The sequence below is a fragment of the Vulpes vulpes genome, chromosome 15, assembly GCF_048418805.1.
Source record: "Vulpes vulpes isolate BD-2025 chromosome 15, VulVul3, whole genome shotgun sequence".
Classification (NCBI taxonomy): domain Eukaryota; kingdom Metazoa; phylum Chordata; class Mammalia; order Carnivora; family Canidae; genus Vulpes; species Vulpes vulpes.
This window is the reverse complement of record NC_132794.1, coordinates 110,065,468-110,087,364: the sequence shown is the minus strand read 5'-3', so window position 1 is coordinate 110,087,364 and position 21,897 is coordinate 110,065,468. Positions and strand designations below refer to the sequence as shown.

Below are 21,897 nucleotides of genomic sequence, written 5' to 3'. Positions count from 1 at the left end.
ACAAGGGAAATGGCAGGACTCCAACAGATCACTTTAGCCAGGACTGAACCCCCAACGTACACCAGAATAGACATAATTAAGCGAGGCAGCGTGGACTTAAAGGTAAAATGTCATCCCGACCAGGCCCTTGATGAAGCGAGTTTTGCTTTACAGAAGGCCTTTTTATAAAGTAAATTACATTAATTACCAACATTTAAAAACATGCAACATTTAAGGGTTCTGAATCTCTGATTTATTAGACAGCATGGAAATAACAGGTTTAGATTATTTTACAAAAAGAGTTCAAGCTACTCATAAACACAACTGGGCTTTCTGGGGGTAAAAACAATTCCTCACACCACCACACAAGGACACAAAGACTCCTCATCCTACACAAAGTCAGCATGAAAGGGCACACAGACAAGTTTTTTTGTAAGACAGAACATAGAGAAATCCACATACTAAATAAGGTGTCCACAATGACTATAACACATCCCTTAGGGGATAAGTATGTATTTGTAGGAAGCAAAACAAAGCTTGCCATAGAGAAACCACTTTCACGAGATGATTAGGTGGACCTGCAATGAAGAAAATACATTTCAAAAGATGGGTTCAGACTTACACTAAGTTTTCACTGACACGCTTACAAAAAAAAGACCTTTTTCTGTATCAAAAGAATTTAAAAAAAAACACATCATGGATAAATTTCAGTAAAGGTCCAACTCCCATTCAAAAACATACATTTGCAAATAATGTAAATAAAACACCAAAGTTTGACAACAGAAATACTATTTGGAACTACCTAGAATAGGCCAAGCTAAGTTCGTGTTCTGCTTCAGGGCATTACATTAAAGTGAATCTCATTCTCACTATAATTTTTTTCTTTTTAACCTTAATCACCAGCGGCTGGGCAACTGAAATGGACATGAGAACTATATAAATGTCAGAGAAATATGTAAACCTCATTAATGTTTCCAAAAATTCATTTAGAGATAGAAACAGGTCCAAATAGATGCCTGTCTAAATGTACTGCAATTACGTTACAATTATTTTTCCAAATACACAGATATGCTCTGTCTTTTCTCAGCTCATTACTGACTCAAACAATTTGCCCTTCTGGGATCAATTGTTTGCTAATAAATAATTGTTTACAGTCACAAAATGAAGTTAGGAGGTTTTCTTATTAGTTTTCCTTCTGCACCCTAATAAGATTGAAAACTAGCTGATTCCCAGGAGTCTAACCTTAACCTTGCTTTGTTGAACAGCCCAGGAAACGATGAACCATCTGCTTCGGAAAATAATGGACGGCCAAGAGGAAATACTGTTTAATTGTAGATTAACCTCCTCATGAGGCAGTCTGAAGCAGCTTTCGAATTAGCAACTACAACCAGCAAAAGAAACAAATGGCTCAAGAGCCTTTTCCTCCACCATTTAAGGTCCAGAAAGAATGCAAAGGGATTTTTATTACCTATATTTATTTACAAACATGTATTTCCACAGTGGAAACAAAAATTATCAAGGTCAAAACTGATTCTCAAAAGTGCAATCACTGCCCTCCAATTTTGTTTGCCCAGAATACCTTTAATGTAACAAACCATCAAACATCTCATGCACTTAAGAGTGTTTATTTAAAAAAAAAAAAAAAACAAACACCAATAGAAACCTCTTTTCCATTATTTTCAGGTTCTTATAATATTAAAATTAATATATTTCCCTGGTTTCTTTGTTAATAGTAATAAATCCACCATTGGGGAGTACGAATTGTTTTATTATCATCAACATGGCACTTAAGTAAATGAAATCTTGTCAAGTACATGGTGACCTACAAGTTCAAAAGAAAAAAGAAAAGCATGAGATCAAAATGGCCGGCCAGGACAAGAAACACAAAAGTGAGAGATTAAATGCAAACACAGCCCTTTATCCAACAGGCTTCACATACTAAGTCTTTTCTAAAGTCAAACCTGTAAAAGTATGCATGATACTGAATATTTAATACTCTGCCCCCTTTCAGGGACTCAACCAATTTTACAAAGGTGCTAACCCATTTTAACTCAGAAAAGTAGAAGAATCCTAAAAACATTCAGTTATTCCATATTTATTGAGGCCTGGGTAGTGAGGGACAGAGTCCAGGGACAAAGACCCATAGGGAATAGGCATTTTACAGTTTAACAAGAGCCTAAGTATCGGTTTTCCCTTAGGCCTGGTTCAGGTAATTAAGTAAAGAGCCTTGCCCTGTTAGTACCAAAAAAATGTAAATCATTCCTCTCTGTCAACAGTTACAACCAAGAGCCAAAGACAGCTATGAAAATTTCAAAACTATGGAAATTTGCTATTCTAGGCAAGGCCATATTACTCTGGGTTTCCCATAAGACCTGAAGGTCATTCACTTTGTGTAAATATTAAAGAAACAACTTCTGTGGAGAGGAAAGATTTTTGGCAGTTCAAATTCTTAAATATCTTAAATAGAATTTGCTAAAATAAATTATTCTTGAATTCCTCAACTTAATTTTGAAGCAATGAGCTAGTAATAACTCCAGAGATTCAAATAATAGTGCCTATTCAAGAAGAATGAGAGTTTGACATTCTTCTCTACCAAACAACTAGGCACAATTTTATCCATCAGACGTCTATCAACCTACGGATATTGAAAGCTTGGGAGAACAAGATAAAATCAACTCCAACCCTACAGTCAGCTGTAATATCGAGCAGGCATCAACAATGCTATTCATGAATTTAGAAAAATTAATAAATCCTGGGTTGAATGCAAGAAAAGGCTCAAATACAGGTGAAGCATACTCACTTGGGTTTTGTTTCTGCGTCTGTCACTTGGCGAATGAAGATACCATCTTCAGGATGTTCCGTGTCATCCATTTCATACATATACGACGATGCTATTGCAAGCGTGGTCCCGTCATTACTGAAGGCAAGGGACGCAATGCTGGTGGGGTACCGATGGAACTGGCACAGTCGCTTTTTGTTAAATGGATCCCAAATGTTTACGAATCCATCAGAGCCACCTGCAAGTCATTTCAAAAGAGGTAAAATGGTTCTTAAAAGCAGATAGAGAAAAAAACCATTATCTTAACGGTTAATTTTTAAGGTTGTAGAAATTACATTTTCCCCACAGAGGCTCACACACAATTTTTACTCCCTGAATATCAGAAAAAACAAGCACAGTTTTTTCAGAACTCTGCCTAAGCGTAAATGTTTCCTGTCCAATTAAAGTAAAATTGTTGGGGCGCCTGGGTAGCTCAGTCGGTTGGGCATCAGACTATTGATTTCAGCTGAGATCATGACCTTGCGGTTGTAAGATCAAGCCCCATACTGGGCTCCGCGCACAGTGCGGACTCTGATTAAGAGTCTCTTTCCCCACCTCCTTCAGCCCCTCAACCCCTGTTCTCTTTCTACAATTAATTAATTAAAATAAAACAAAGTAAAATTATCATCTCAATGACGTGATGTAGGTGCACACCCATACCGTACCTGTGGCAAATGTATTGTGGATGTTGTGAAAGGAAATGGCATTGACAGGGTAAATCTGCTCGATATTGTTCTCCTTTAGTCTGTGACACTTGAAGGCATACTTCTTCTTCTGTACCTCAGGGCTTGGGTCCAAGTACTCAACTGCCACTCGGCCCTCGATGGAGCTTAATACATAGCCCTGCCAAGAGGGAACCAGACAAGGACAAAAATTTTGACTCCAGCTTCCAAACACAAGGCACTAATTCCCAAATTTGAAATGAAAGGTATGAAATGAAATTCCCCACATGAAAGAGGATTATTTCAGAAATGAAAGGTAAATACAGCCAGGTTTTAACCAGGTACAGGTTTTAAGCTATACTAACATAGCTATGACCAGACCAAAAGTTTAAGAACAGTATTACCCATTCCATAAAAAAAGAAAAATGAACCTGTCACACCTAGTAATTTTGTCAAATCTAGACAAGAACTTTCAAGTGCTTCAGTATCATTTACTTGTTGTCTTGTCCGGAGGGTTCTCAAATTTGTTCCATCAGCTGGGTGTAATCCGCTGCACTCTGTGCCTCTTCACCTCCAGCAACTCTAAGAGCTGTGTGTCCTTCAGGGCCTATCAGTGACCCACACCAACCAGAACACCACCCTTCCACCTCAGCCATTATCCCTTTTGCATTTAACTACAGCAAGTTGAGTTCACACACAAACACCACAGATTTTCAACAATGTTCAAAGTGGCTTACATTTCAAACCTTTTCTCACCTTTCCCTGAAATGACAACATGTGAAAAAAAAACTAAGAGAAAAGATAAATATGAACCCTGTATCTTATTTATTTTGTTAATTCTAAAGGTATGAAAAAGCATTATTCCTGAAAAACTACTTAGGGAGGAAAAAAAAAAAATCAGTGGAATCTTAAACTTCCATTACCAACCAGAAACATGTTCTAACAAAGTTTTAGACATAAGACACAAAAATAATATTAGTTAAATCTTTAAAAGTCACATAACTGCAATTCCTTACCTTCAGTGGAAACTTACAATTTCCTGAGAAAAAGAACTGTGATCACCATTTGAGGTGCTAACCTTTTGAGATAAAGGGTCAAGAGAATAACTGACATAATTGTATCCAGCTCCTCAACCACTAAAGGACAGCGTAAGATTCCAAAGATATCTGCCGTTTTTAATGACTTTTCCTCTTGTAAAATTCTTCTGGCAGCTGACCCCACCACCAACTCTCCTTCAAACTTTAAGGATTTGAGGGGAGAAGGGGCTTGCTAATAAACAGAGCAGCCTTGTTTAGCAAGGCTAAACCGGTAAAGGGAAGGGAACCCACTCCTGTTTCAAGAAGTAGCCATTACATAAGGAGTATCGCCTTCTCTAATCTTATTGGCATTCTTAAAACAAAAACAAAAAAAACACAAGTTCTACTGTCAGACCAGCTAAAGAACTCTTTTAGTATCAGGGTTACAAATAGTCAAAAAAAAGAGAACAGCAAATTCCATAATCCTAAATTTCCAGATTTAAATTTGAATTTACTGGTTTGGTAAATTAAGATATACGCAAAACTCTCTGATAACCCTGTACCTGTCAAGCATCCTGAACCAAGGAATCAGAAGACCTATATTCAAACCACTACTAGATTACTTATCCTCTCTGAACATCAAGGTCTTCTCTCAAACTGGGGCAACACACTAGAACACAAGGCTTTCGAAAATGTATCTGACAGCAAATTCTAAACCACTACTCAAAAATTTAAAAAGCAAAGCTTTAAAAGGCAGTGATCAATGAGATCCTTTCACTTTCAAATTCGAAAAAGGCGGGTAGGGAGTAGGTCAGTACCTGCTTGTTTGGGAATGCGCGTATGCAGCGAGTCTGGTACTTCAGGCTGGACTCGCGGCGCTGCTGCACATAGCCCATGTTCCGTAAGTCCCACACCAAGACTCTGCGGCCTGCAGTGCCCACAATCAGCCGGTCTCCAGACACTGAGAGGGTATACACCTTTCAAGAAAGACCAAACTTACTAAATTCTACCCATTTGCCTAAACAGAACATTTTGTCCCCCGACAAGTCCAATAATCATAAAACCATTAAAAAGTTAGCTGATCAGGTTCTCAAAGGTATTAAATTTTAAATACTACAGTTACACAAACTAAGTAATGTGCACAAAATAATCAACCCAAAATATTCTTAATACTTAGCCAAGCATCATATACTGTACATTCTAATTAATTCTGCAAAAAACATTTTTGAAGACGATTCTCTAGTAACTAAAACAAATTTAACTATTAAGCGATTTTTCCAGCCTTCCTGCTTCATTTAGTAGCAATATAAATGTGCAGAAAAACACTCAAAAAATAGACAATAAAGTCATAAAACACATTCAAAATACCTCTCAATAGGCTTTTAGTTTTTCACACAATAATCATTTCCAAGTTATTTTTTTATGACCACCTTTTTAAAAAAAAGATTTCATGTTGAACTCTAAAAATCTTTATTTTTCTCAGCTGTCACACTGAATAAATAGGCCTTTCTAAGAAGAATGAAGGAGTCATCATTAATTAGCTGTTTAGTTGCTTTGGGTGGCATGTGAACTCAAAATTAAAACACAAGGATAGTGGCCTGGCATGTGACAAAACACATTCTTATGCCCTGACATCCTACTAAACACTCAAGACAACGTTCATCTTTAGTGTAAATTTAAAATGCATTTTCTCCCTTAAAAGCATTTATTTTCCCCCACATAATGCCCTTTTTACAATACAGAAAATTTTTCTGCAAAAAATTCCTTTATAATACATCAGAATTCCCTACAAGTATTTCAAGTGGTTTGTTTTCAAACATGTCCTTTGGGAACCAAACAGATAGCAAACTCATGAAAATGGTACCAAAATTATTTTCCTGATCATGTTAAATAATTTTTTTTAATCTAGACTTCAGACAAAGAATTGTATTCTGGTTATTACTTTCAACCAAGAAGCAACTCTAATTTAATCTGATTTATTAATATTTTAAAACCTGAAAAATCACTACTAAAAAATGAAGAGAGCCTATGGCCTAGTAAGACCTCTCTTTATAACATTCAGTAACTAAACCACAAGGTCAGTCATCCCCAACTTAAATATATACCACCACCCCAAAATACCATGTTACGTTTAACGATACAATAACCCAAGGATCTCTACAACCGGGCCTTAAAATTCAACAACTAATTTGACTAAGGAAAAAATTTGAAAGATTCCAAACAGTAGACTCAATATAAGCATATTTAAATAAGAGAAATGTAAAACCTACCACAGTTTATTCAGAAAACACAGTGTTTGCAGAAAAATGGAAATTAACCTGAGACATGTAAAACGCCAAACTTAAAAAACACAGAATCCAGCAAGAGATCGATTTATAACAGTACAATCAGATTGGGAATTTTATCTTAAATCTTTACTATACAGGTGACACACAAGCTTCTAATAGGGCTTTCTATCCCCACTGATCGTAAATCATGTGAAACCACTGTCATGCTACTGACTAGGTATATACATTTATCAAAGAAAGTATTAAAAAAAGTGACATAATGAACCTTGCTGAACCAATAAGCAGCTTGATTCAGTGTGGCTGTCCATTATACCATATTCTGTCAGCAATTTATCACAGCTCTTAACATGTTACATGCAACCATAAATCAAAACTAGAAACAATGCAATTATTTTATTCTGAACAAAGGTCTTGCCAGGAGTAGATTCGACTGTGATGTGACAGAAATAATGGCTCTTTGGATGCACTACAGTATATAATGATGGCTAACAGGAACTGAATAGTATATTTACACTAAGGAAATAGACTCAAGTGAAGGATACCTTTAAAGTGCTAAAACAATCAATCTTTAAAATTAACTACCACCTGATAAGGTCTGATGAGGATACAGCAAGAATGCTCAATTATACTTTCGTAGTACAGGATCAAAAGGTTAAAATAATACACAAAGTTTCGCTTTTAAAAAGCTTCCTTCAGGAGAGCCTTCAAATGAATCTGTCAACATTAAAAATAAATAAATACATAAATAAATAAACAGCAAAACCCAGGGAGTACCGGACATCTTTCTCACTAACCTCGAGTAATAACCCCTTCCACCCTCTTAAAAGTCCACGCAAATGAAACTTCAGGTCGTAAGTGAAAATGAGTGATGCTCTGTCCCACTTCCTGGTTTGGGCATGTCAAACCCAATTTAAGGCAATCCAACAGTCTTTGCTAAATGACTTCTCTGAAAAGACATGGAGTTGCTTCTCAGTCCTGGGATTTAAAGCATTAACAATACAGAGCAGTGGGTTTATTAAAGGGAGGGAGTACTATCCAGTACAAAGATGACGACAAATAGAAAAAAATGCTGACCCAAATACCAAAATCCGATCCCTATGCTTCAAAAAAAAACCAAAACAAAACAAAAAAAAGAAAACAAACAAAAAAACTTTTTTTTTTTTTTAAGTAATCTCTACCCCAATGTGGGGCTCCAACTCAATCCCAAGATCAAGTCATGTGCTCTACTGATTGAGCCAGCCAGGCGCACCCCTTATCAACTCTTAATTAACCTTCAAATTCAACACCATATTCATCAAACATTTATCAAGTCAAATCACCCCAAAGATGTTAATTCCTATTATGAATGTAAAGAGCCTACCTTTTCAGGCTGAGAGAAGGTCCCTGCATTACAAGGAGTTCTGGGATCCCACAATTTAACTGTCTGATCCCAACTCCCTGTCACCATCACATTCACTTCTGGACAGTATTCAACACATCTGATAGGGGCATCGTGGGTTCCAACAAGATTTTCTACAGGCAGGAAAAAAGAAAAAAACAAAAATTAACCCAGCTTTACTACCACCTCCCCTAAAGAAAGATTCCTCAAGTGAACAATAGAAAAAAACATTCTTTAAACTGTAATGAATCTGCTTGCACCAACTTGATGAAAATGTCTGCATACAGAAAAATTTCTCCATGGCTACAAATAGTCATCCATTCCTCTCTGTTCACCTTACAATGCATAGTTTGATTCGCTGACAATGGTACATACCAAAGGCTGATTTGAATTTCACATTACATTAAGTTGGCAGTATATCAGTTTTTTTCCTCACTTGAGTCTAGATTCCTTAAAATCAGAAACCTTGTTGAACTCTATAGTTCTACTGCAGGTTCTGATACAGGGTAGGTACTCAAATACCCATTAAATGAACGAATGAGTAGAGAACTCTGGTCTTCTGAATCTGGATAAAACTTACTGCATTAAAGCCAATGTTTAAAACTTATTTACAAGGTTGTTATCTCAAAGCTGGGGATAAGGAAGGTGGGGAGTCTCATGATTAGTCTATTTGGTTTTCACAGTGGGTCAAATTTCCAACAGATAATTTCTTTCAACTTCAACTCTTCACGGTATCTCATTCATTCATTCAACTAACATCTACTAAATGTCTAGTATGAGCCAGTTATCTATGCCACATGCTAGGGATATGACAAAGAACATGTGGTCCTCATCCTCAAACAGGAAAATTGCCTATTTAAAAAATGTATCAATTAAACAAACAAAAAAAAGTACTTCCTGAAGTTCAACAATGACCTCTTGAGAATAAACAGCTAATTCCCTTAATTATGGTCTCCATACCAAAAATGTTTATATTTCAGTGGTTTGCTTCTCCTAAGTTTTCCAACAAACAGGGCTGAAACCTGTAAACTAACTTACTATATAGAAGAAGCTTAACAAAACCAAGCAATTCTGCAGTTCTAAGCTACATAACAAAGTAACTTTAATGAAACAGACTCTTTTGAGGTTTTTTTGTGTTGTTTCTTTTTTTGACAAAATATTGTGCCCATCTTCTTTCCATCCTCCCATTGTCCAGCTCATCCTCAGCTGGTCATATCTCTATGCCTTGCCAATTGCTTCAAGTACACCCACACCTAATGTATGCATATACAAAAAACATTTTTTTTTTTAATTTTATTTACTCACGAGAGAGACAGAGGCAGAGACACAGGCATAGGGAGAAACAGGCTCTATGTAGGGAGCCTGATGTGGGACTCGATCCTGGGACTCTGGGATCACGCCCTGGGTCAAAGGCAGGTGCTAAACTGCTGAGCCACCCAGGGATCCTCCCCCTGAAAATTTTTTATGTCCAAGAGTTCTGTTCATTTGAGGTCCATTCCATTTCTGCTCTGCTCCAAAGTCACCACAAAAAATTAGTTAAATCGGGGATCCCTGGGTGGCGCAGCGGTTTGGCGCCTGCCTTTGGCCCAGGGCGCAATCCTGGAGACCCGGGATCGAGTCCCACATCAGGCTCCCGGTGCATGGAGCCTGCTTCTCCCTCCGCCTGTGTCTCTGCCTCTCTCTCTCTCTCTCTCTCTCTGTGACTATCATAAATAAATAAAAATTAAAAAAAAAATAAAAGATTTAAAAAAAAATTAGTTAAATCACTTCTTAGCTGGGCCTCTAAGAAACTAACTAAAAGAAAATGTGTCATTATTCACTTAATAAATGCAACTGAAGCATATTCTATGCTAAAAATCACACAATTCATATAATAGCTGAATAGGAATGACTATTTTATAGTATTAGATTTTTAAAAACCTATTTTTCTTTGATCTGAACTAAATATCATAAGCTTCTCAAACATGTCCCAGAAAATCCTAACAAGCAGTAAAATACCAGGGGATCCAGTCCACTCCTGAGGACAGGTAAAGGTCAAATACTTGCTGGTAATTTCATGTAAACACTTAGATGGAGATCCTAATGGCATTGAATTTACTGAGAAAAATGCATGCATAATGTTTTGTGATCCCTAACTTAATGGTTACCAATTAAACAAAGCCCTAAATTTAAGCCACTTCTACTTGTAAACAACTTGGGAACTGGGCAATTCAGGAACCAACTCTTCCTAAATAAACATGAACACTTGAGGACGCTAGCTGAGGAGACAACAACTGTAAAAACATGGCCATGTTTACCTTGATCGGTGTTCAAATCGTGCATTTTCAATTGATGGTCTAATCCCCCACTCCAAGCATGTGTTGGATCCTACAAAATAAATGTTTCAAGCCATTCAAAACTTACAGACGTTTACAAAGTGTTTCAAAATTCCGGTTTCTTCAGCAACTGTCCACTTTATGCCCGGGATTATGTACACTGGCTTCACACACACACACACACACACACACACACACAATAAAGCAAATGAGTGGCCACCAAAACTACAACAGATTAAGGAAGGGACCATTCTTTCACCACACCAGCTGACAGCACATAGGCTTTCCTATTTCCTAGTTAAAGATTTTTCTGTTTATTTATTCATGATAGACGGGGGTGGGGGGTGGGGCAGAGACACAGGCAGAGGGAGAAGCAGGCTCCATGCAGGGAGCCTGACACGGGACTCGATCCGGGGACCAGAGTATCGCGCCCTGGGCCAAAGGCAGGCGCTAAACCTCTGAGCCACCCAGGGATCCCCTCCTATTTCCTAGTTAGATGCAAAAACAAAAACACCTTCCTCTTGATAAACGACCCAATTTTACTGCCTTGTTGCAGATTCCAAATACGAATGTCATCTACCCAGGAAGTTTGTAGGGTTCCTCTCTTTGAAAGAGACGGGGAGTTTCCGACGTCTGCATGACCCAACCCTCCCCCTCCAACCCCCCATCCCCGACTCCCCTAAAAAAAAAAACAAAAAAACAACAACTGCATTTGGCTCCAGACAGCGTTCAGGAAAATCTTAAGAGCTGCCCACGATCACCGACAGGAGCTCCGACAGGATGCGGGCAGAAGGCGGCCGCGGCCACGGGCGACCCTCAAACAAAGAGGGCGGGTGGCCCCGGGGGACACCTACGTAGAAGGCGCAGTCGAGCACGGCGCCCGTGTGCTGGTACTTGAGCCGCATGGAGTTGGCCGGCACATCGTACAGGCGCACCGACGTGTCCCAGGAGGAGACCAGCAGGAACTGGGAGGTGTTGGGGCTGAACTTCACGGAGGAGATGCCGTCCTCGGGCGGCTGGTTCAGCTTGAACTCGTTGGAGCCCGTCATCTACGGAACAAGCGGCCCGTCAGCCCCCAGGCTCCGGGGCGTCGGGCCGACTGCAGGCCGGGCCGCGGGGAGGGCTTCGCGGCGAGGGGGGTGCTCCCCGGCGGGGCGGGGGGGGGGCGCTCCCCGGCGGGGCGGGGGGGGCACCCGGGGAACGGCGGCGGCCCGGCGTCTGCGCCTGCGCGGTCGGGAGTGCCCCGCCCCCACCCCGCCGCCCCCGCCGCCCCGCGCCCCCGGGGCGCCCAGACCCGCAGGCCCGCGCCGCGGCGCCCCCAGCTCCAGCCCCCGCACAGCCCCGCTCCCCGGCCCCTCGGCCGGGCCTACCGCCCCGGACGCTCCTAAAATAAAGAGCGATGCAAGCGGAACGGGCTCCCCGCGCACGGCGCCGCCGGCTCGGGGCCCGGGAGGCCCCCGGGGAGCCCGCCCCCGCGTCCCGCCGCCGCGACGCGCTACCTTGGCCTCCGCTCAGAAGCTCCTCGGCCGCCGCCGCAACCTCCGTGCTTCCCTCCGAGCACTCGCGGGCTGGGCGAAAGAGGCGGAGAGGAAGCCCCAGCGTCCGGCTGCCATTGGCTAATTTCAAACGCCAACGTCTCACTCGAGGCAGCCAATTGGTCCGCTCGGAGGCCCGGCGTCGGTCAAGCCAGCCATCTTGTTCCGGCTCAAAGGCAAACCGCGGCTTTTCCGATCACATGGTCTCTCCTCCCCGCCCGGCTGCGGCGCCGGCGCACGTGAGGGACGAGCGGGAACTACAACTCCCAAAGTGCACCGCGCCGAGCCTGAGCCCACGCTCTCACCCACCCTTGGGCGGCGCGCTGGGAAATGTAGTTTCCCTACGCCTGGCGGGTCCTCAGGCTAGTAGGCGGGAAAGATGCTCTTTCCAGTTGGACCAGTGGCGCAACTCTCAGTCTTTCGGGCTCAGGAACCTCATTTAAGTCAATACTTCTAAAAAGCTAAATTATTCTCCCTTTCACTAGACATGCATACGCCAATGAAGTTAACCAATAAACGGAGTGGAAATATTTGCTCTAATCAATTGTGTTACTTTGCCTTGGTTTGTTCTCAGTTCTTGGAGTTACCGCCTGTGAACCAGGGTCTCACATTTCCCCGTGTCTTAAGATCTATTCATATCGTAGAAACTCATCGTTATTTGTACTATGCTTTATCCTAACATTCCATCTTTCTGCAAACATTTATTGAGCACCCGCTGAATACCAGGCCTCGTGGGAGCCTCCGGGATGATGCATTAATCAGACAGTCCTTGCTCTGGGGGGCGGGGGGAGGGGGGGCTGTTCAGAAGGGTGGACAGACTCGAAAACAATTACTCTGCAGTGGTTAAAGCTCAAGAGTTTCTGTATCTTTAAGCAGAAGATTAAAATGATAACTACAAGCTTCTCCCCCCTTTGACTTCCCCAACCCAAAAACTCCCTAGAGTTAACAGGCTCAGTTTGTTCTCCTTCACTATCTCTAGACTCCTCCAGAAATAGGAGAATCAAGCTGGTTGCTTTTGTAACTTACTTGATCTCTATGAAAGAGAAGTAATTCTTAATTTATAACTAGAATGCTGGACTCAGTTACTCTTGAGTATCAAAAGCTCATTGACAATTTTCAATTTAACTCATACTGTGACCTCTTTTTAAATGCCTTTTGTGAAAAAAAAATCCTATTTTATTATGTGATTTTGTATGAAGTGGAAGGAAATTGTTGGAGTTTAACTATTTAACTTTTAAGGTACATTGATAGAGGAAAAGTGTTGTTGGCCTTTACCCATTCACAGACCCTACCCAGGTGCTTTTCTTTTTAGGATTCTTGACACAATAAATCCACACACAGTAAACCACCCTTCTGCCCACTGTGTTGATATTACTGCTACAATAACAGATTCTTGCCCTCCCTCATCGCCAATCCTCATACTTGGTTCTCTATCTTTTCTCTTTCAACAAGTTAATGGCGAGGTTAAGAATTTTAAAATGCAGTGCCTTGCCTCCATTCTAACTTTGGCTAAATAATTTTATCTCCAAATAATTCTATTTGGTTCCCTTTCCCAGTTGTTTATTTAATTCTATTAGAGTTTCAAGATTCTGAGCATGAATTATCTGCTAATAAAATCTAAGTGTATTTCATTATACAGTGTGTGTATGATTCAGGTCCCTCTGGGCACACAGTTGCAGCCGGACTCTATTCGAGTTTTAAGAAACGTCAATCTTTTAAATCCAGTTTACAGCCTGAAAGGAGGCTGATGATTTTGCTGATTATTCAAATGAATTGATAGTCTTGAGATAGGAGATCTGGCCACAATGGAGTCTTGAACATTTTAAATCCAAATGCAAAGTCGTGTGTATGTGTGTGTCTGTGTGTGTGAGAGAGAACCTCTTACCTGTAAGAGGAGGGAATTTCTAGAAACTAATTACACTGTTGGATCACCTTTGCTAATTTCTGGATTAGTAAAAAGATAGAAATATCCACTATTTGATAAACCAGAAAAGGGTCATCCCTGAAATCTTAAGGGCAAAATCACTCTGCCATTTAACAGCCTAGAGTGGCTAGAGAAAACCACATCCTATAAGAGAAGTAAGCGTAAGTAGAATATAGTGACCCAATACTGTTAAAACCATCATCTCTTGACAAAAACATAATCTATCGAAATGCAGATAATAATGAGATAGATGGGATATTCCTATATAAATAGTTCCTTGAGCAAATTGGTTGTTTCTGCGTGGAATATTCAAATAGCAACTTTAAACGACAAGAAGAACTTGAAGTGCGTCATTTGGAAAGAAAAAATTATTTGAAATAAAATATATGCACCAAAGAAGTCAGAAGAAAACCCATCCAGTGTCATTTTTGATTTCTCTCTGTCTATACAATATTTAGCATGGTTCTCAGCAAGTTCTAGGGCTCAGTAAATATATATAGCGAATTGATCTCAACTGGAGTGAAGTAAGTGGGCTAAAACTAACTTCGCATCTGCAGAGGCGTTCTTGGGTAACATCCCTCTGACGTCATCTTGAGAGAGAATGTAATTTCCATGAAATCTTTTGTGAGACGAAAACAATGAGACCTCGAAATGGACAAGAGACCAAGCACTTTCAGACAATACTGCAGGTCATGTAGTCGGTTTACAGATAGCCTGTACATGTTCATAAAATGCTAATAATCTGGATTTCTCTGGGCTCGCAGACAAGTCTATCTATCGCGCTAATGTTTTCCTTCTAGAGAATGCGGTGGCACTCCCAGCACCCTTGCACGGGCTAAGGGGGCCTGGGGACAGGAGGCAGGAGGGCCGGGGAGTTCTCCCCACGTGACACGGAACCATCCTCCTCCCGTAAGCTCCAGCCATTTTTTCCGACGTTTTACACGGAACTGGTGGCTGCGATCAAATATTGCAAAACTCTGCGATGTGCATGACCGTCGCGCTGCGGTTCTCTGGGAGCCGCGCCCTGGCAGCCCGCGCGCGGCGGCAGGTGCTGGGGCGCAGCAGCCGGAGCGCACGCAGGCCGAGCGCCGCGGGTCCTGGCGGTGCGGCTGGCCACGTGCTTGCCCTTGAGCCAGCCACTCAGCCACGCACAATGCAAACTGTAAACGGCAACAATAAAAAATAAAAATAAAAATAAAATAAAAAAGCTTGCTTCCCGCGCTCTCTTTGCTAATCTCCAGCCTCGGATCCCTCCTCAGCCGAAGTGCCGTCCTCTCCGCGCCGGGTCCGTGCCTCCTGCTCGGGAACCGCGCCGGCCTGGGGGACGCGCCAAGCGGGCTGTGAACCGGGGTCGGGCAGCGCCATCCCGCTGCCCTACGCCCTTGGAAGGAGGCGCGTGGCACCGGCGGGGCCGGGACGCACCGCGCCCTGCTGCGGCCAAGCGCGCTCGCGGCGCTGGGAAGATGCTCGTGCGGGGAAGGCAGCGCTTCCGCAGGGAGGCTTCCCCGCCTTTGTCCCTCGCGGCGCGGGCTCCCGAGCTGGATGCCCGCGCAGGTGCGCCTCCGCCTGCGCCAGGTCTACGGGCACCGGGGACTGGAAGCCGGTGCAGCTGGGGCCCACGTACCGCCTCGGCGGCGCCAAGGTCCCCACCCTTAGCCCCAGGCCCGGTCCTACCCTCCCCGTTGGGCGAGCAGGACCTCTCCGGTTGCACGCCTGCCTCCACCGAAAAGCGAGAAAAGCCGCGCGTCAGCACGCTGGGCAATCAATCTCACCAAAGTTAGCAACGATGCTTAAAATGTTTTATTTTGTCTTTGTTTGTTTACCTCTTTAAAAATATTTACAGATCTGAAATCTTCCCCCTTTCGCCCCTACCCATCCTCGGGAGGAGGAAATCGAAAAGAGGCGTTGCGATAATTGTCCAAAGCCCCCGGCTGTTGTGCGTGTGCGTGTACATACATAACAGGTGTATATATATGGGGAGAGGAGTGTACCTGGTTTGGTTGGTGTTTTTCTGACTTTCCCTCCCCCCCCCCTCCCTACCAATCAATGTAGATTATTTGGCCGAAACTCCCTTTCCCACCGCCACCCGAGAACATCCCCTCCAAAATGGTTTTCAAAGCGCATCGGTTGGTTTTGGGTAGCAAGCAGGCGATCTGGCTTGAGAAGTGCCGATGAATACCCGAAACAATCAAAACAAAAGAGCAGGGCAGAGGCCATAAATAAGAGATAATGAATACACATGGTGTATTTCTCAGTATTTCTGGCAACGGCCCGCCGCGCCCCGGAGCGCCGGGAGGGGGCGGCGGGAGGCGGCGGCCGCTCAGTAGTCGAGCTTGTTGTAGAGGTTGTAGAGAGGTAAGGCCGAGAGGTTGCTGCCCGGGTAGTAGAGCGGCGCGGGGAAGGCGAGCGAGCGCGGCACCGGCACGCGCAGCAGCGAGCTGTCCCGGAACACGAGCGGCATCCCCACGAGAGTCTGCGCCGACGCGTGTGCCATGTTGGCCGCCTCCAGCTCCGCCGAGAGCTGCCGCTTCCACTTGTTGCGGCGGTTCTGGAACCAAGTCTTGACCTGGGTCTCGGTGAGCTGCAGGCTGGAGGCGAGGCAGGCGCGCTCCGAGCTGCTCAGGTAGCGCTTCATGTCGAAGGTGGACTCGAGCTGGTACACCTGGCTGCGCGAGAAGACCGTGCGCGTCTTCTTCTTGGCGGCGCCCGCCTGCCGCTCGGCGCCTCCGTCCCGCGGCCGCTCGGGCCCTGGCGACGGCGAGCCCGCGGGCAGGAGCCTCTCCTTCTCCTCCTTAAAGTCCGGGTGCGGAGCAGAGAGGAAAGGCGTGCGCTCCGAGCTCGCCGGCCCCGCGCCGCCGCCGCCCTTGGGGGTACCTGGAGAGGGAGAACAGGCAGGAAGGCGTGGACGGGGGCAGCCTCCGGACCCCCCAGCCCCGGCCGAGGCCAGGGCGATGCCAGGCGGCTGCAGCCCCGGTCCCATCCCCTTCCTCTTCTCCCTCTCGCTGGTACCCAGCGCCCGGCACCCTGGCCTGGAAAAAGCAACGGGACCCAGCTCCTTCCAGTACGGGGTCTCCCTCTGCGCCCCCGGCTTCGTGGAGAGGACGTGTGGCAGCAGGGGGAGGAAGTCTGCACGGGGTGCATTAGCATCATTTTAAAAGGTGATTTTGCCTCCTGATAACCGAGCTGGAAGGGTTCCCCGAGCTTTATAGTGTGGCATCATTTCACAGGCCGTTTGTTCGGAAATCACGCTAAGGACCAACGCGGGGCTCCCCTTCGTCAGTGTTGTAAAGAGGAACCATCTCTGAAAGGCACCATTGTCAATCATCTTGGAGTGGTAATCAGGCCGAGGGGGGGGCGGGCAGAGGGGGAGAGAGGAGGAAAAAAGAAGCTGGAAGAGATTGCGGTAGAGACAGATGGACGGCTGGGGCCCGACTTCTAGACCTCTTGCTCGGAAAGTGTCCGACCGATGTACAAAGGGGACACTGAGGGCAGGGCCGTGTGTGCGGCCCGCCCAGGACCAGCCCGCGGTGGTGTATGCTCCTGCCAACCCAGCCTTCTCCGAGCCCGCGCCGCGCGAGGTCTGTGTTCCCGTCACCTCCCGAGCCCCCTCCGGGAGGAGGAGACAACAACGCGCGCGTGTGCCCTCCCTCCTCCCTGGACCCCGGGCGGCGGCCGGGGCTCTGGCCAGAGGGGACCTGGATGGACCCCGGCACAGCTTCCCTCCCCTAGATCCTGCTCGCGGCCCACCCGGCGGCGGGCGATCCTTACCCAGGCAAGGAAAGGGGATGGGGGGGTGATGCTTGGGGCCCGGCTCCTTGGGGCCGTGCGGGTCTGGGCAGAAGCAGGCAGGTGCCTTCCAGCCGTCGTCCGGCTCCTCCTCCTCCGAGGACACGGACAGGCTGCGCTTCCTGGCCGGCCAGCCGGCGGGCTCCCGTGGCACCTCCGAGGGGCCCCCGCCCAGGATGGACTGAATGGTGAAGCTGGAGACGCCGCCGGCCGCCGGACACCCCTTGCCTGCATCTTCCTTGCTGCCCATCCTGGGTTCATAAGAAATCGGAGGAAACCAAGAACTCCCTTTAGAGACGATCTGGGTGGAAGGTGGTGCAGGCAGGCAGGCAGGCGGGGGGAGGGGCGGGGAGGGGAGCGGGGGGAGGGGGCGGCGAAGCTGGCGAGGCGTCCCCTTTGCGCGGGGGACACGCGGGCACCGGATGGCTGCGCGGGGACCCCTGCCTGCCCGGCTCTGGGTGCGCCCGCCCAGCCCCGCCGCGAATGCCCCTTCCTTGCCCGCCAGCTCGCGGGGTCCCCGCCGGCGCGGAGGTGGCGCGGCCTCATTTGCATAGAGGTTACCCGGCCGCGGCCAATCGCAGCGCCGCCGAGCGGCCCCGGAAATTTTCAAAAAGCCCAGGCCCTGCACGCAGCCACTGTGCGCCCCGGAGCGCGCCGAGACCCCGGCGGGCATCTGCTGAGTCCAACCAGGCACTGCCTGGAGGGCAGCAGCACAGGTTCCAGCCCGCGCGCCCGGCCAGTGTGGCGACTCCCACGGCCCGGACTCGGGCCCTCTGGAGGGGCAGGGGCGGCGCGGGGCTCCGAGCTGGAGTGGCCCGACGCCTCCCTCGAGCGATGGGTCCTCGCACCGTCGAAGGAGCTCCTACAGGCTGCTCCAAGACCCTCCCCTAGCCTCCCACCCCTTCTCCCCCACGGCGGGCGGCGGGGTGCAGAGCTGGCACCCCAAGACCGCTGCGTCCCGCATGGGAGGGAGGGGGTTTAGGAGCATGCGCCTCCTCCGAACTGGGGGCTTAACTGGGAGTCCCAGGAACAGACAACTTCTGTGCATCCCAGCCTACAGAACTCACCCCTGTAACACGCCCAACATGTTAGCCTGCGTGATCCTTGGGGGTGGGGAGGAGAGACCTAGATCTTGTTGCAAGAGATCCTGGTTCAAGTCCCAGCGCCACCATTTACAGACTGCGTGGAGTAGGACAAGTCCAGTCCCCGTTATACCCTCACTGCCCTCACAGGTGAAATGGACTTCTCAATAGCATCTCCCCATTTCTCCCGTTTTGAGGAAGGCATCGGATAGGAGAAGAAAAGGCACCAAAAGCCCAGAAGCACTAGTAGCTCATAATAGCTATTCTGTAAACTTTTGCTGAATAGCCCATGGCCCACCCTCTGTTTCACAAGTGATTCTCGGTTTTTGGCCAATATTGCAGGCCACGGAATTGCTGCAGAAATAGAAGCGCTTTGATGCTGGGAAGAAGAAGGAGAAGGAGGTGAGAACAGGATATGGTTTTGGAATAAGGCAAAATCGATCCAAATCTCACCCGGGTGACCTTGGGCACGATACTAAAACTTTCTGAGCAGCAGTTTCCTCCTTTCCCAAAATCCGAGGAAGCGATGCCCACCTCCAAGAAGTTAGCTTAGGTCAAAGTGGCCAACTCCAAGACGCCGGGTAAGTGTTCAAGAAACCGTGGTTCGTTCTCTGCTTGCGGTGGCCTCTAAGCCCCGGCTCTCGCCCCTTTAATTCCCAGATCGGCTGTTACTGGATCTAGAAGCAGCCTGGTGCCGGCAAAACGGTAGCAGGGCACAGTTGTCTACACAAGCATCGAGGAAACCAAGGTGAGGTAAGACCCCAAGGCCCTAAGGCAACGCCATCCTCCCGCGCTGCGACCTCGGGACCCATCAGCGGAGAGCTCTTGGGAGCCCTCTGCTCCTAGGATATCCCCCCAAAAGCAACCAAAGTGATAGGAGACTCTGGAGTCAATCCCCACAAATGTCCAGACACTGCACCATGACGGTGCAGTTCCCTCCTCGCCCGCGCCGCGCGGGGTTATTGAGTAAAGCGCTTATAATATCATTAGCCGGTGAGTTACCGACTGCAGCCCTACCCGTGGCAAAACCTCTCGCTACTTAACTCCTCGAAGGGCTCGTTAATGGGCTAATTGATTAGGAGTCGGCAGCGCAGCCGAGCAGGGGCAGGCGAGGGGGTGGAGGTAGGGGCTGTGCGCCACGGCCCGGGAGGCCGGCGAGGGGCAGGTGCCGGCCTCCGTCACCGCATTAACCTCTTCAGGGCTCGGCGGCGGGGTCGAGACACATTACAAATGGTCAGCTTTAATCATGGTGTCAGCTCATTAACCCGGAAGGACCCGGCGCTGAAATACAATTTGTGCGCCCTCTGCGCGGCCGGCGCGGGCTCCTGGGCCACTCGCAGCCTGTCCCGCGCGCTCCCGCCCGGGTGGGGGGTAGAGGGGAGGTTCCTGGAAAGAGGGAGCCCACTCTCACCCGCCTGCGGCCTCTCCGCCTGCCTCTAGCACCCTGAGTCGGCTCTGTCTCCCGCCCCTGGCCAGGCGAGGTGACCCCGAGGGACATTGGCCAAGCCGGAGAGCAGAGCTGGTTAGGCTCTGGGGAGGGAAGTGGAATTGGTGGGGGGCATTGGTTTGACCCTGTTTACCTGGTGCTGACAACCTGGAACACGCCCGGAGCAGCCCATCGCTCTTCACTTTAATCCTCACTGCAGACCTATGGTGCAGACCTTCATCCCCATGCTACAGGCAGAGAAACTGAGGCCCAGCCCGAGCAGAGGAAGCAAAATTGAAGTTCAAGGTTGTTCCACTGCCAATACCAAGCCCTTGAGAGGTGGTGAGGGGTGGGGCAGGCTTTGGCATGGAGTTTGGAATGGCTGCGGGGAAGGCTGTGAGGACCTCAGCTATCTGGCCGCTGCCAGGGCAGATGTATGGGTGGGGTCAAGGGCCCACGGAGTTGGCCTCTGCCAGGGCGGGGGACCATGCGAGGTGGTGGCCTCTGGGGTGGGCCTGGGAGAAGCAGCTCCAAGGCCAGGAGCAGCAAGGGACTCCGGGTGGGGAGAGGGGTGTGGCGAGGGGGCTGACCCCTGCGGCCTGGTTTGAGAACTCAAAACTAGGAAACCACGCAGCCCCGCCACCCTACAACCTCGCCCCCGCCTCCCACCCCAGGCTAGTCTGGGAAGTCAAAGGAGCCATCTGGCTTCCCTCCTACTCCGCTTGCTCGCTACTTCCTCTCACATTGACCATCCGGTCTACACAGAGGTGCGCTATAGTTGTGTCCTGCGTAGCCTCCACTACCTCCACACCCCACGTATCTTCAGATGCACATGCATTAAGCCGCATGCACGCTCTTGCATAAACGCTTACGCATTCACACGCATTGAGTCAGCAGATTTTCGTTAAGCTCCGACTAGGGCACGTGCACACTCACATGTACACCCTCACACAGGCACACGCACACTCTACCCTGAGCCCGGGAAGTGATGGTGGGCGCAGGACGAAGGCGGGGAGGCCACGACAGAGACCAAGCAGACTCTGCCAGCCGAAGGATTCTCCTCTGGGCTCTCCTCTGCAGTTCCCAATTGGTCACTGGTCTCCCACCCTTCGTGCACTGATGACAGTCACCCCACAGGAGCCGGAAGGCCAAGACTTGATCTTTCCACCATCCCTTTGTGGCATCTGGGGGTCCCCGACACCTCACCCAGAGCGCAGAGGCCCAGACGCCCTCTCCTGGGCCACCACAGCTGTAAAGCACACTCCCAAGAACCATCAGCTCCAGGAACCACCACCCACAGACACCCCGACTCTCTGTCCTCAAGTGTGGCAATCTTTCAACTCTGCACCACCTCCCGCCCCACCCTCCTAGTCTGGGGATAGCTCCGCCCCTCCCTGCTCCATTCAGATTAACAGCCGGTCCTCTGAGTATGGCCCCTCCTCATTTGGGGGATCGCCCCTTCCCTAGGAATTAGACACAGCCGGGTTCGAGGAATGATAAACTTTCCGAGACTGAAAGGACGCTTAAAGTTTAGGTCTTGAGATTATGCCACTGCTCAATATTAAAGCGGCCCAGAGCAAACTTGCCGAGGAGCCTAATAAAAATTGATCCTCTCTGCTCTGCAGCAGTTGGGAAATAGGCTGGCTGAGCCGGGTAATAGTGGAAGAAGGCTCCCTCCGAAATGACAG

At 47.6% G+C, this 21,897-nt stretch overlaps 2 protein-coding genes across 3 annotated transcripts; both read right to left on the bottom strand.

The window, feature by feature from the left end:
- Positions 1-209: 209 nt before the first annotated feature.
- On the bottom strand, positions 210-12,236 carry BUB3 (BUB3 mitotic checkpoint protein). 2 transcript variants are annotated; one of them, XM_026010709.2, is made up of 8 exons: positions 11,956-12,236; positions 11,311-11,505; positions 10,439-10,508; positions 8,124-8,275; positions 5,294-5,452; positions 3,463-3,640; positions 2,780-2,996; positions 210-1,801 (listed from the first exon to the last, which is right to left on the bottom strand). In XM_026010709.2, exons 2-8 carry the CDS (start codon positions 11,503-11,505, stop codon positions 1,786-1,788), a joined length of 987 nt encoding a protein of 328 aa, XP_025866494.1. In that variant the 5' UTR covers positions 11,956-12,236; the 3' UTR covers positions 210-1,785. The 2 variants fall into 2 exon arrangements, with proteins under 2 accessions (XP_025866494.1, XP_025866495.1); XM_026010710.2 differs by having other exon boundaries at positions 210-557; positions 11,956-12,169.
- A 3,463-nt stretch (positions 12,237-15,699) lies between these two features.
- On the bottom strand, positions 15,700-18,574 carry HMX2 (H6 family homeobox 2). Its single transcript, XM_026010746.2, has 2 exons — positions 17,684-18,574; positions 15,700-16,789 (listed from the first exon to the last, which is right to left on the bottom strand). Exons 1-2 carry the CDS (start codon positions 18,372-18,374, stop codon positions 16,236-16,238), a joined length of 1,245 nt encoding a protein of 414 aa, XP_025866531.2. The 5' UTR covers positions 18,375-18,574; the 3' UTR covers positions 15,700-16,235.
- Between the last annotated feature and the right edge of the window lie 3,323 nt (positions 18,575-21,897).

Bases quoted from the DNA above. Each gene is read 5' to 3' on its own strand.
- BUB3 (XM_026010709.2), bottom strand. From the start codon at position 11,505: ATGACGGGCTCCAACGAGTTCAAGCTGAACCAGCCGCCCGAGGACGGC. The intron at 10,509-11,310 runs GTAGGTGTCCCC...TTTATTTTGTAG, and splicing joins TGCTCGACTGCGCCTTCTAC to GATCCAACACATGCTTGGAG. The intron at 5,453-8,123 runs GTAGGCTCTTTA...CTTTCTTGAAAG, and splicing joins CCTTCTCTCAGCCTGAAAAG to GTGTATACCCTCTCAGTGTC.
- HMX2 (XM_026010746.2), bottom strand. From the start codon at position 18,374: ATGCCCGCCGGGGTCTCGGCGCGCTCCGGGGCGCACAGTGGCTGCGTG. The intron at 16,790-17,683 runs GTAAGGATCGCC...CTCCCTCTCCAG, and splicing joins CATCCCCTTTCCTTGCCTGG to GTACCCCCAAGGGCGGCGGC.